This window comes from Oncorhynchus nerka, unplaced genomic scaffold, assembly GCF_034236695.1.
Source record: "Oncorhynchus nerka isolate Pitt River unplaced genomic scaffold, Oner_Uvic_2.0 unplaced_scaffold_73___fragment_2___debris, whole genome shotgun sequence".
Classification (NCBI taxonomy): domain Eukaryota; kingdom Metazoa; phylum Chordata; class Actinopteri; order Salmoniformes; family Salmonidae; genus Oncorhynchus; species Oncorhynchus nerka.
In genome coordinates this window covers 39463-53570 of record NW_027039942.1, presented here as the reverse complement: position 1 = coordinate 53570, position 14108 = coordinate 39463, and the positions used below count along the sequence as shown (strand labels likewise).

Here is a 14108-nt window from a genome sequence, read left to right as displayed (position 1 = left end):
GTGTAGGTTTTTTCAGAAGGGGTGCAACTCTCGCTCTCTTGAAGACAGAAGGGACGTAGCCAGCGGTCAGGGATGAGTTGATGAGCGAGGTGAGGTAAGGGAGAAGGTCTCCGGAAATGGTCTGGAGAAGAGAGGAGGGAATAGGGTCAAGCGGGCAGGTTGTTGGGCGGCCGGCCGTCACAAGACGCGAGATTTCATCTGGAGAGAGAGGGGAGAAAGAGGTCAGAGCACAGGGTAGGGCAGTGTGAGCAGAACCAGCGGTGTCGTTTGACTTAGCAAACGAGGATCGGATGTCGTCGACCTTCTTTTCAAAATGGTTGACGAAGTCATCTGCAGAGAGGGAGGAGGGGGGAGGGGAGGAGGATTCAGGAGGGAGGAGAAGGTGGCAAAGAGCTTCCTAGGGTTAGAGGCAGATGCTTGGACTTTAGAGTGGTAGAAAGTGGCTTTAGCAGCAGAGACAGAAGAGGAAAATGTAGAGAGGAGGGAGTGAAAGGATGCCAGGTCCACAGGGAGGCGAGTTTTCCTCCATTTCCACTCGGCTGCCCGGAGCCCTGTTCCAAAGGTCATGTATGTTGGATGTGTTGTTGAACCAAGGGTCATGTATGTTGGATGTGTTGTTGATCACCGGCAGCAATTTTATGTTGCTAATAAAGCTTTTACTGCAGCAATTCTGTCAATTACTATTTTATCTACTGTACATTCTATAAAGTAAAGATGACTCATTCACTTTTAGATAGTATGTTGCCAAAAATGCACACATTCGACACTCAAACAAAAAATGTAGAGTGGTTTACAGTAAAAGGAAACTGAATTATAAAAAACAATGGATGTCATATTGTCTATTGTCTGCAGGCAGAACTGAAACATGAAAAGTAATGCAGTTTTTGAAATGCCATCAACTGTTAGTATTTTGAAAGTCTTTGTGCTATGATTGACTATATGTTCCTCTTGGATAGAAAACATGTGCTAGTGGTTTGACAGAATTATTAGATATTGAGTCAGGTTTGCTGTGTTTTGATAGAGTTAGCGTATGTAGAGAAAGTGTTTTTTTAGCATTTTGAAATGTAGAATTGGTATTTAATGAACAAAATGTGGTTTTGAGCAGAATATTTACTATTTGGCTAATTGTGTGATGTAGGTGTGTTGCTGTGTTAAGAGTTGAGAAAAAGTATCTTAAGTATAGGTAAACACTTGTTAGCAATTGTAAAAAACTGTAAATGTGAATCACATTTTTATTTGGCGTACCCCCGACGGCATTGTGCGCTACACTGGGGGGGTGCGTACTCAAGTTTGGTAATCCCTGCTCTAAAGCAGTGTTGGAGGCAGCTTATGGTAGATTGCACATTTTAGAGTGGCCCTTTCTTGTCCCCAACACAATATGCCACACCTGTAAGGTGGCAAAGGAGAAATGCTCACTAACAGGATGTAAACACATTTTTGAGAGATATTGTCTTTTTGTGCCTATGGACCACTTCTGGGATCTTTTATTTCAGCTCATGAAACATGGACCAACACATTACATGTGCGTTTATATTTTTGTTCAGTATAATTTACCACATGGTGATGTCACCATGGAAGGCCAAAACTCCCTCCTACCGATCACTAACCAATCACTGCTTTACTGTAGTATAGGCCTATAAATAGGTCAAAGGTCAGATTACCTGTTTTGAACAATGGATGCCAACAATGGACAGAGAGCAAGAGGAGTAGGAGGGAGAGGAAGAGGAAGAGGAAGAAGAGGACGAGGTCAAAGAAGAGAAGGAAGGATATCCATCTCTGATGAGATTTGGGCAACACTTGTTGATCATGTGATCAACCACGGTTTGACCATGAGAGAGGCTGGACTGAGAGTCCAGCCCATCTTGAGTCGATTTACAGTGGAGTCCACAATTCGAACCTTCAGAAATGAGAACAGGTATGCAACTATCTAATGACTATTTTAGCATTACAGTAATGTACTGTAAAATACGTATGACTGCATAGTATTGCATAAACATTTATAACTCTAAGCCATCCATTTACTGCACTGCATTGAATGAATGAGGTTGGTTATCATGCTGTACTACATTTTTTGTACATTGTTTACAGTTCCTATGCTGAACACATACTGTGTTTGAATTCTGTACAGAGTGGAAAGGCAAAGACATCATGGAGGACGAGGACGCTTGTTTACAGATGTTCAAGAAACTGCAATTATAAATATGGTTTTGGCCAACAATGCAATTAGGATTCGAGAGATAAGAGAGCATATTTTGAATAATGACACCATATTTAACAACCTCAATGCTGTAAGCCTGTCGACCATACAACGCATCCTCCAACGGCACCGAGTGACGATGAAACAACTTTACAAGGTGCCATTTGAGAGAAACTCTGACAGAGTCAAGAATATGCGACATGACTTTGTAGAGGTATGTATGCAACACTACTTCCAGTACTTCAGATATACCATATTTACTCATTTGTATATCCTTTTGTCTGTTACAGAGAGTATTGGAGCTGGATGCCCATGTAATTCGCCATGAATTTATTTATGTGGATGAGGTTGGCTTCAACCTCACCAAAACCAGGCGCCGCAGAAGAAATGTAATAGGACCGAGGGCAATTACCAATGTCCCTGGGCAGCGTGGGGGTAATATAACTATGTGTGCTGCCATCACTCAAAACGGGGTCCTCCATCACAATGCCACACTGGGTCCGTACAACACCGGCCATATGCTCACTTTTCTGGATGCAATTTACACAATGCTTGTCCCTGATCCAGCTCAAGAGCCTGCTAGATTTGTGGTTTTATGGGACAATGTTAGTTTTCACCGGGCTGTTCTGGTCCAAAACTGGTTTACCACCCATCCACAATTTGTAGTTTTGTACCTACCCCCATATTCACCTTTTCTAAATCCCATAGAGGAATTCTTCTCAGCCTGGCGCTGGAAAGTGTATGATCGCCAACCCTATGCCCGCATGCCGATTCTCCAGGCAATGGATGACGCATGTGGGGACATAGAGGTTGCCTCTGTCCAAGGTTGGATACACCATGCTAGGAGATACCTCCCTCGATGTTTGGCAAGAGAAAACTTATCTTATGATGTGGACGAAGTATTGTGGCCAGACCCAGGCCGGAGAAGAGATGAAGCGTAGCTCAGCACTGGTGACTGCCCCCCCCCCCCCCCCCCCTACTGTATTCTAAAAAATATACTTTTGGTTTACACATGTTTATGGTTTTGTTGTATGCTACTGTATACAACAGTAATGTTTGGCCTAATAAATATTTTCTGTTTCTACATTCCATTGGTGTTTACAGTGTACTTGTTACTCCTCTCAGCAGATTTCTTTCACTGTAGAACATTGTATTGAAATGTAGATTTTAGCCTATGAAAGACAAAAGAGCTTTAGATTTAGAACAACAGTGTTTACATGGTATATCCAAAAATGTACTATTATGAAAGCAGTGTTTGCCATTTGATGCAAATGCTTCATTCTGACATTGTTTATGGCATTTTGAATGCAGTGATACATTTTGAAGGAGATGTGAGGCATTTTGCATTTTGTGTGTGCAGTTTTGGGAATTGTTTGTAGAGTTTTGAAAAAGGAGACAGTTTTGAAAACGTGTGTAAGCAGTTGGAAAAAATGAATGATTTTGTCATACCCTACACTGGGTGCTGCACATACTCAGAGAGGCTGAAGAACAAGAAAGGTACTGTGTTAAATGAAAGACATGACCCAAGTCGCGTAGCAGAGTGTCACAGTGATGTCTGCTGTGGTAGTCACAACAGCAGCCTACTGTAAACAAGGTCAAAACCTGCCATGAAAGGTGTCTGAAAAGCACAACAACTGTGACCTTGTGTTCAGTGGTGAAAGGCACAGAAACTACGACCTCCAGTTTCCTTCCTCTGAACGACTTCAAGTTTGGGAGACGTCAGTTGAAAATGATTGAAGATTGAAAGTGTCCTTTCTTTTCCCCCACAAGGGTATGCAATAAAACAAGCTCTAAAAAAAACCCTGATGAAGACATTTTTCATTATGTATTATATGAAAGTATAAAATGTAGTGAATACAATACGTTAAGTGTGCATCCATCTTTCCACTCCCTTCCATTGCTCTGTCAGACCGACCCTTCAGCCTAAGCTCTACGACAAACTCCACAAGCTCTCCTTCGTGTATTTGTGTGGGTTTGTGTGTGTGTATGTGAAAAAAAGAGAGAGATAGAGAGAGCGCAAGAGAGAGAGCAGAATGATAATTACTGTTTAGTATGCAAACATCTCCTCTACCTCTCTGGCATATAAATGTCTGAGGGCTGAGATGTGGGATTGTGGGCATACTTCTTGCATTTCAAGAGTGTGTTGAGACTGTCAGTGGTGGATGATGATAGTGGGATGTGCAAAAAACTTGGCTGAGACAACCTTGGCTGAGAGAGGTTTTGAATAGGATTTTCTTTTCATTGTTTGTGCAGACATCTTCAAGAAAAAAATCCAGACAGATCATTTAAATGCAATCTGATAGAGATATGACCCAAATGATGGTGATGGTGTGCGTCATAGGTGGCTGGTGGTACCTTAATTGGGGAGGATGGGCTAATAGTAATGGGTGGAACGGAATAGATAGAATGGTATTGCACTTCCCATGTGTTTGATACCATTCCATTCCATTCACTCGTTTTCAGCCATTATTAGGAGCTGTCCTCCCCTCAACAGCCTCCTGTGGCCTGCATGTTCATTGCATTTTTCCAGTAGCCCTGGATGTTCAAATCAAGGCTCTACAGTCGTCCTGTGTATTGACACAATGTACATTTACTCAACATTGGCATGGCATGAAATAGAAATAAAAGCCATCCTTGAAAAGAGCACCAGAGGAAGACAGTGGTTGTGGGGCAGTGAGAGGGTATCATTCACATGTCACCTTCTCTTTGGAATATCTCTGTAAATGATTGATTATGGATGTGTCCCAAATAGCACCCTATCCCGTATGGGCTCTTGTCAAAAGTAATGCACTACATAGGGAATATTTGCCATTTGGGATGCTGCGATGTCTTTATTCATAACCTAATTATCAATGCTGCTCTGCAGACTAGTAGGTTCGTAATTACAGTAGGAGGGGATTGAAAGCCTGTCATGGGGCACGCTTGCTCATCAATAGGAAGAATTTAGTGCCATTTTGAAATGTTTGTCTCACACGCTGAAACATTATACTTTATGTACAGAAATGTTATTTTATATACAGCAACATACAGCTATGCTTAATAATGCTTACTCCTTTGATAGTTTACATGCTTGTTTGTATCTTACGTTTGGTTGTGGTATATGGCTATGTTACCACCGCACATTCAACTGAGAGCTTGCAGCAGAACTGATTTAGCTTATTAGCGATTGTCTGCCATCTACTGGACATGATAAGAAGAATCCCTGTTTGAATTTCTGAAGCGGTTTGCTTTCTCGCATCCTTACTTCCTCCCTCCGTTCCATCCCTCCTTCATTCCTTCCTTCTGTTCATAATACAAAACAATGACAAGAATGACCACAAGATGTCACCCAAGTTTGTAATATTAATGTAATTGGTAAATTGCGAAGACTTGCATGAAGCTGTTTAGGCCAAAAACAGTGACGACTATAAAGACGATGATGACGCATATATAATAATAATAATATTTTCCAAGTATAGTCCAAAAGTCCAACTTGACAGTTGATAAGAGAAACTATTTGCACAAGGAAATATATAAATCTTGAAATGTATAACATTCACATCCATATATTCTAACTAAACAAAAATAACTTAAACTTTAAAAAAATATATTAAAATGTAAAGGGAAAAAGTAGGCTTAGGTCTACACATTTCCTAGTAACGTATTTCAACATACAGTATATGATTTACACCTTATTAAACGGTGACACTGTTTATGGGTTTTATATTGGCACCATCATTACTATGAATAGCTGAACGTGACTTGAATGGTGTCACTGGGAACGAGGGAAGCCCATTTCTTGAAGTGGCCACTTGAGGACAGCACAATTCCGGAGTCGTATCTAAATGTCTCGCACTGTATCAAGCCCTGTAGCCTATCAGAGAAATGGAAGAGCACTTTTCAACACCCAGTTCGAATCTCTAGAATAGAAGAAACAACGTGTAACCGATCTGAAACTTGATAATTGTCTACATGAAATACGCCTAGGCCTATATGGGTCTTTAAGCTGCATATGAGTAAGCCTAGCAGATGAAGCGTATCCTTAAGAGGTGACTTTATTTCATTATTACAAGGAGTATACAATTGAATAAATTACAATGCATGTACTATTTTGGTAATACAATGGTTGTATATTGACGAATGTAAATATTGTTCAAAGCTAGCCTAGATGTAGGCAACACGCAATTGCAATGGACCGGGTTCTGAACAGCTAATTTAGGCCTTCCGTATATGAGGCAACGGTCGTGAATAATTACAATTCACAATGGCTATTTAGCTCAATAGCATATTGATAATTTATTTTGGCTAGTTTCTTAATTAAAGTACACTAGATTTTGAGATAAGCATTTCAGTTTAATTTTTTAAATTATCAATCTACCCAATAGTTTTTAATCTAAAATATGTAAGCTATAGCTAATGTATTATAAGAAAACACAATATCATATAATATTATATGACATAAGATTAGATCAGATGAAATGTAATACTAACATATTATAGTGTTATATAATAAACTATAAAAGAATACAATATCACATTAGTTTGTATTATATATTCCTTGAATGCAAAGTTATTCAACAAATAAAGTTGATTTTACAGTTATTTCACAGTAGGCCGATTGCTTTATGATGTCTTGTATATTTCTCTGTACTAAAAGATAAGCATTGCAAATGCTTGAGCGGCTAACCATGGTCAACCTTTCTCACGGGAAAAGAATTTAAGACGCAAAGAGACAGTACCGTTATTCATTCGCTTTATGATAGTTAGGCTACCTATTTCAATTTTTTTTTTTTTACAAAGTTTGACATTTTGTTCAAATGAAAGAATGCTTTTGATTCCATTGTTCTCTGTCCTTCTGACTACAGCTAAACCTTCGTTTTAGGAAATATTACAAACTGATATTGCTGTTGCCAGTAGCCTGGGTTTATGATTATTACTCGGTAGACATATCATTGTCAAAATACGGCCAAATGTAATTTAACAGACAACATCCTTCATCATAAGGTAGCGATGCATTCGGGAACATGTTTTGTTTGTTTATTCGACTAATTTAAGGGATATACATTAAGTGGGAGTGTTTCGTGATTCCACAAATAACCGAATGAAACCAATGCTTTTCAACTGTCTTTGTAACTTCATCCGATAGCCCAAATCACTGATCAATCCCCTCAACGATCATTGGATTTTACAAGTGCTGTGCGCTGGCCTGCGTGCTCCAGTTCTGACTGCTTTGGGACCAGGTGCAGTTTGACCTTTTGTTGCCTAATTGTTATTGTGTAACTGACTCCAACCCATTTACATTCAATTGTACGAAACCACAAGTTATCTTAGACTGGGATGCAAGAGACACATGTATATTGAGGTCATATCCTTGAACGTTTCTATCCATATGGGCTGTCTGTGTCCGAGCGGTCAAGTACGTATCCAGCCAGGTGTTTCAGTCCACCACACACCTAAGTCTCACAACCAAAAAAGCACATGTATTCTTCCAGTCTGTTGTCTTTCTGCAAAATAGTAAAGCAATCGAAAATGTATGAAAGCAATTCGATCATGGCCTAGAAAATAAATAGAAAGTGTGGGAGCATTCGTTTAGAAATTGTCTGGGGGCTTTTCAGCTAACGTTAGTGAAGGCAGAAGTGTGTGTGTGCGTAACTGTGTGTGTGTGCGTAACTCTGTGTGTGTGTGCGTAACTCTGTGTGTGTGTGTGTGTGTGTGTGTGTGTGTGTGTGTGTGTGTGTGTGTGTGTGTGTGTGTTGCACCCTAGCCCACTATATTCAATAATACGAGCTTCAGGCCGTCAGTGCATTTATCATCCTATTACTGCAACAAATCCAGGTCCAGTACATGAAAGGCTAAATGAATTACCAACGTTAAGCCGTCAATAAAGTCATTTCTGTAAATGGTGTCTCAGAAGACTCGCCGCATTATTCAACTGGCTTTATCAGCACCTAGGAAATTACGCGGGGTGCTCTTGAGCGCATAATATTGCCCTGCTTACTTTGATTAAGCGCCTTGCCAGGGAATAGTGACAGTGCTTTTGACCGGCTTTTATTCACTCTGCTGTGATGAACGCCAAGCTGATCAGGCGGAATGAAGAGTAATTAAAAGCTATAAATTATATTTTGCGGCCCCTCTCAAGGCGTCTCTTTGCGGGCAAGATAAGAGCCGGAGTCCTCATTTACCGCCTGAAAAGGGACTGCGTCTCCACAATGGCTACTTGCCTAAATAGCATATTGATAGTGTCCCAATTATAATTTAATTAACTACCCACACTAACACTATAGCTTATGGGATAAAGATTTCAATACTAGCATGTTGAATGTGAATCAGTCCTATAGTTTCGAGCAGAATGTATTATTTCGTGACTAATTACTCTTATTTATGTGTCATTTAAAAAAAATGGTATCCCTAAGCATGGAAAAAAGTTGTCACACAACAAAGAAGCTCGAGCGTCTACCTTGTTGCAAAAAAAACCGAGGTTCTCAATTAACAAACATATCAGGCCTATGGTGTCTCCAATGTGTGTTTGTTTCGTTTTGTTTTGTTTGCTGCTATATCTATGTTTCAATCTGGGATTGTAATGTTGGATTTGTAGTGATGTTTAATTAGACTCTACCCTCACCCAACTGCACCTGTGGTGTAGCCTATAGAAAATAGTGACACAGATATAGGCCCATAGCAATGCAAATTGTATGCCCGTTTAAACTTAATAAAATGAGAGTGAACATAAACAATTTTCAATTTTACGATACAGCCCACCTTGGAATGGGTTCATGAATGATTAGCCTGATTTGAGATATGTTGCATCACTTTATCTCCATTAGGCCTAATACTTCTTATTATAGGTCTGATACAAAGGCTCAAACAAACCACCTCCATCACGTCCTACCACCTCCATCAACTAACGTCACTTGTTTCTTTATAGAAATGTAAATATAGCTTATACCTACAAGCACGTGACCGGCCAAAGTCAGGCTATGCACAGGTGAGGATGATTACAAGCGTTTATCAAGTGAGTTATCCATTTGGAAAGCAGAAATTACGCATGCGTAATTATACAACTATCATAGGGATTTTGTAGCCTAGATAAGATAGTCATTTAAGATACGGGTTGTCAATTTGACACACCGATTATATTAGATACAAAACAGGAAAAACATAAACTGAAGTGGGAAAAATGTCATACTGCATGTCAATTGTATAGGCTACGGTTCCTGCCAAATGTGGAGGAAGAGGACTTAAGAAAAGCATACACATATCACCTTTCGGTGGTAGGAGAGTGGAAGGCAATCAAGTCGATAAACAAATTAACGGGAACCATTGGTGGCCTAAATGTATTGGTAGCCTATAACATTTCTGTACCAGCCCAATGTCCCTACCAGGTTTTCCTCTATCGGTGATGAGCATAGTAATTTGGTATGAAAGAAGAGCGCACCGCTGAGACCCCTTGTTTGGTGCCTAAAAGCCATCTATTATTTATTTGCTGAGATTCGTAAAATTCAATTGGACGTCGTCACTTCTGACAGCGCGGATCTGCACAAGTGATTGGTCTATTGCACGTGTGTTGGCACTCACGTGCTTCCGGTTGGTGTGGGGGGAAAAGTGTGTGAGAGGGATAACGGGTTTTAGGAGAGTTTAGAAAGATCGCGCTGACATACATTAGAGAATGCTAGGGACGACGCTGCTGCGCGCGATGTGTAGTCAGTCGTGGTAGCGCAGGGCTGTTGTGACACTTGGATCGCTTTCGTAGACAACATGTCGACAGTGTAGAACATTGTCACATTTATCAAAAGTATTTTATATAGGCTTCCTTCATAATATAGTCAGATATCTTTTTTTGTTTGCTATTATTCGGATACGGTATTGAGCAACAAGTGGAGTTTGGCGTGGAGAGTTTGCGCTCCAGCCAAAAGTGTACCAGTTATGGAAGAGCGAATTGATCAAAACAGCCGTGATTCGACTGAGGGAGAGAGCGTGTCCCTCTCCCCGAATCTACCATCTCCTCCCATTTTGCCCCACCAGGCAGCACAGCAAGTACATAGAACCACAAACTTTTTTATTGACAATATTCTGCGGCCAGACTTCGGCTGCAAGAAGGAGCTTGGGAGTCGGGAGCGGGCGCAGACCTCCGGCAGAGAAAACGTCAACCCTTTGGTCATCAGGCCATCTCACGCGAGCAGCCTTTGCCAGGATTCCAACTGCAGTAGTGACAGTACTTCTTCATCGTCGTCCTCGCCGTCCTCGAAACAGAGCTCGACAAAACAAGGTGAAGGGAATGGGACTACCACAACGAGATATGGAGACACCGCGTCAATAGTGGTTGTGAATGCCAGTAATGGAGGATCTCCACCCGCTAAAGAATCTACGCCGATGTTATGGCCTGCGTGGGTTTACTGCACGAGATATTCGGATCGACCATCATCTGGTATGGCGCTAGTTTCCGAATCATTTTACCCCTGCAGATGTGAAATGTGAAAGTCCGTTATTTTGGTTGTGTTGGGAGTAGGCCTAGTTTATAGGTCAATGTGAACATCGTAAACTCTGTCTCTCTCTCTCTCTGTCTCTGTGTCCCCCCCCTCTCTCACTCTCGCTTTGCTCCATTGTACAATTAATTCAATTCGTGAGCGTTACGCACGATAGACAAAAATAAAATAAAAAGCTAATCATAACAACAGCCAAAACAACAAATGATGATAGGCCCGGATTATCATAGTAGGCTAGACTAGACATATTCCTATAGTACTTGCCATAATCTATCTAACAATAACCCACACACACAATTGCCACTTTGTTTAGGTGAGAGCATTTCAAACCAAAAGATTAATAAGACCTGGCAGAACATGTTAGGAAGACCAACTGGGCTGCAACTTGATTCTCCTCCCTCATTTGAATTATTCTCCTCAAAACAAAGCAATGCTGAAAACCGGTCCTCCGTGTTATCACATTGTTTATGTAAAACTCATTGAAAAGTGTTGCATGGACAAGACAAACTTGAAAGGAGTGGTCACCGAAACGTCCACTTTACCTGTGGTCGTTTTGTTTTACTATCTTGTTTTACTTCACACCACATGCCTATTCTGACTGTTAGCTGTTAGGCAAGCCTTCGCTGTAGGCCGTCTCCAAATCGCCAAAATTGCAAAATATACACGAAAAAAAAGAGAAAAAAACAGATAGATTAATCAAATAGTTTAGTCTATATTATCTACATGAGTCAACCATTACGTCCTTCGATTAGACTACAATAGCTGACTTTCTTTTCACCCGACGAACATATTGACGGGCCTATGGTGTAAATCAAGGGGTTTGTATAGACTGCCTTGTCAATATGTTTGGCGGTTTATTATCCACAATCTTTCCGAACTTGACATGAGATTCAGAATTCAGAAAATATTTATCGATTGACTAAAGTGATTTATTGACTGATTAAGCTATAAGATTTAGGCCTAGGCTATATGACTCTGGGGGGAAAAACACTAGGCCGATTGGTTTCGATATCTTTCGGGAATGATATCTGGTCTGGTCTGTAGGCTTACGAAATTGGATTTAACCGACAGCCTATATAATTGTTTTAGCTAATCAAATAGCCTATGTTATATTTTAGGCAAGTAGGCCCTGGCCTAGCCTGTGTATGTTATTGCTATTGTAGGCCTAATACTGTTATTGTATTCAGAAATTAGCCTGTATCTGCAGGTAAACGTGACCCCTGTCGTTACATGTTAAGCTATTTTGGCCCATGTGGTTCCAAATTACGAAATAAATATGACATAGGGCTACAGTCCATAACGCGCATGAAAATGTCCAATAAAAATATCCCGCCAATTAAAAAGTACAAGGCTACATAGCCTAGGTTTATGCACAATATATTGTGTTTATGATAGCAGTAGAAGCATATAGTTGAGTTTCACACAATACAGTATCGAACTGAATTAAACCGTATGCTACAATGCACTGCCTGAATTGGGATCCGCAGCTTGATTTTGCAATATACGACCTAGTTGTGTTTTTTACCCTATAGAGATAGTTTTCCCCCCCTGAAATGACAGCCTACATTTTGTTGTGTCGTCTGCGTTTTTGGAGAAGTCAATCGAATGGATGAATAGTAGGCCTATATTAGCTATGCGCTCGGCCTATACAGCGGTTAGGTAACACGTTTGCAGAAAGTGTGTCGTAAAAAGATAAACGATGAGGCTATATCCATGTATCTTCTTTATCGCAATATTAGCACTGTGAATATGCTACATTATGAACCTCTCAGATGTAATTATGTGCACGCTACATGGCTGTGGATAGACTAGACAAGTATCTCAATACCAACTTGCTAGACAGTAGCCTAACGTTCCAGTGCAATGGCGTTTTAGATAGACCTATTGCAATGTAGGTCTAACCATAGCCTAGTGAAATAGTAAATAACCAAATATGTTTGCCTTAAGTTAGTTTACTTTTACATTTTATGGCACCGAGTTTTTATTACACACATTGATGGAATGAGCGGAGGAATAGTGTCTGAGCTGAGCTATAAGGCCTACTTGTGCTAAGGACTGTGTGTTCTCGTGCTTGCACCGGTCTGCAGGGTAGGCCTGCAGAAAAAAGGGCATGCCAATCAACAATAGTCTGTTAGAAAGTATAGGCGTGTAGGTTGATATTATATTGTTATTATTGATATTACCCAATCTGTCTGAGGAAACTATGAAATTCGTAGACCACATATAGCCTAGGCCTAAACATATGCGCAAAATAGACACGCGATCGAGGATAACGGTCATTCACACCACTAGGCCTACGTTTTTATTGTTTTGACGTTGCTTATATGTTTTTGGTTCTGTATTATGTAATTGGAAGATATGTGTTACTGCATTTCTTATATTATGAATATTCAAATGAATGAATTATGTAAATACAACTGCTCATCATTTAGCCTTGCACCTTGCGCCTGGGGCAAAATGGTCGCAATAACTGCAAACACACATTTAGCAATGAACAATATTTATTACATTGAAATACTCCATTGTTTTAGTCATGTGTAAATTCATGTTTGTTGGGCCTAGGACTAACTGATATTTACGTGTTCGTTTCACTGTTGTTTCTACATCAGGCCCAAGGACACGGAAATTGAAAAAGAAGAAAAATGAGAAAGAAGACAAGCGACCCAGAACCGCGTTTACGGCTGAACAGCTGCAGAGACTTAAGTCCGAGTTTCAGGCAAATCGCTACATAACAGAACAACGGAGACAGTCACTGGCCACAGAACTGAATCTCAATGAATCCCAAATAAAAATTTGGTTTCAGAATAAGAGGGCAAAAATCAAAAAGGGGAATGGCTACAAGAACGGCCTGGCTCTCCAACTCATGGCCCAAGGACTGTACAACCATTCCACAACCACGGTCCAAGAGGAGAAGGATGATAGCGAGTAAATTCCCCCCCTCGTGCAGGGCAAAATAGACGCTGAACTGAAGCAGAGTGCTTGAACTCTTTTGTGAACTGAAAAAGAAAGAGGTAAATACGATTTGACTGGGACAGATTCTATTTAAAACCGATTTCTGTTTATGATACAGTATATGGACATCATTATATAAAATACGAACATTATTAAAGTTTATATATAGCCAAAACAATATGACGTTGTATATATTTAATTTCAGGTAAGGTTATGTCTGTATCAATCCCTACTTGCTGGAAATTTAAAGTTTTCATTTTTTATGATGTTGTTGGCCATTGTTTTAGTATAAGTGTCTGACTCCTAGATTTTTTTGTGTGATTTCTGTCGCCCCTCTCCCCAATCTCTCACAATTCTGCAGATTGCGTTTCTGAACCGACGCGCCAAGCCAAAGATTTTAATATGTTCAGAGAATATGTAGTCTGAAATAAATAAAAAAATGTAGAATGTTCTACAGTTTCATTCGTCATTGAAATTCTATACATAAAAGCGTAGTT

The 14108-nt window shown here is 40.2% G+C and overlaps 1 protein-coding gene across 1 annotated transcript; it reads left to right on the top strand.

The window, feature by feature from the left end:
- The first annotated feature begins 9829 nt into the window (after window positions 1-9829).
- Window positions 9830-13874, top strand: LOC115145124 (homeobox protein engrailed-1-B-like). Its single transcript, XM_029686413.2, has 2 exons — window positions 9830-10601; window positions 13269-13874. The coding sequence occupies exons 1-2, from the start codon at window positions 10100-10102 to the stop codon at window positions 13586-13588; spliced, it is 822 nt and encodes a 273-aa protein (XP_029542273.1). The 5' UTR covers window positions 9830-10099; the 3' UTR covers window positions 13589-13874.
- The last annotated feature ends 234 nt before the right edge of the window (window positions 13875-14108 follow it).

What these genes read in the sequence shown, in the direction of transcription:
- LOC115145124 (XM_029686413.2), top strand. Translation starts at nt 10,100, where the DNA reads ATGGAAGAGCGAATTGATCAAAACAGCCGTGATTCGACTGAGGGAGAG. An exon ending in TTCGGATCGACCATCATCTG is followed by an intron (nt 10,602 to 13,268) that starts GTATGGCGCTAG and finishes TTTCTACATCAG; the next exon opens with GCCCAAGGACACGGAAATTG.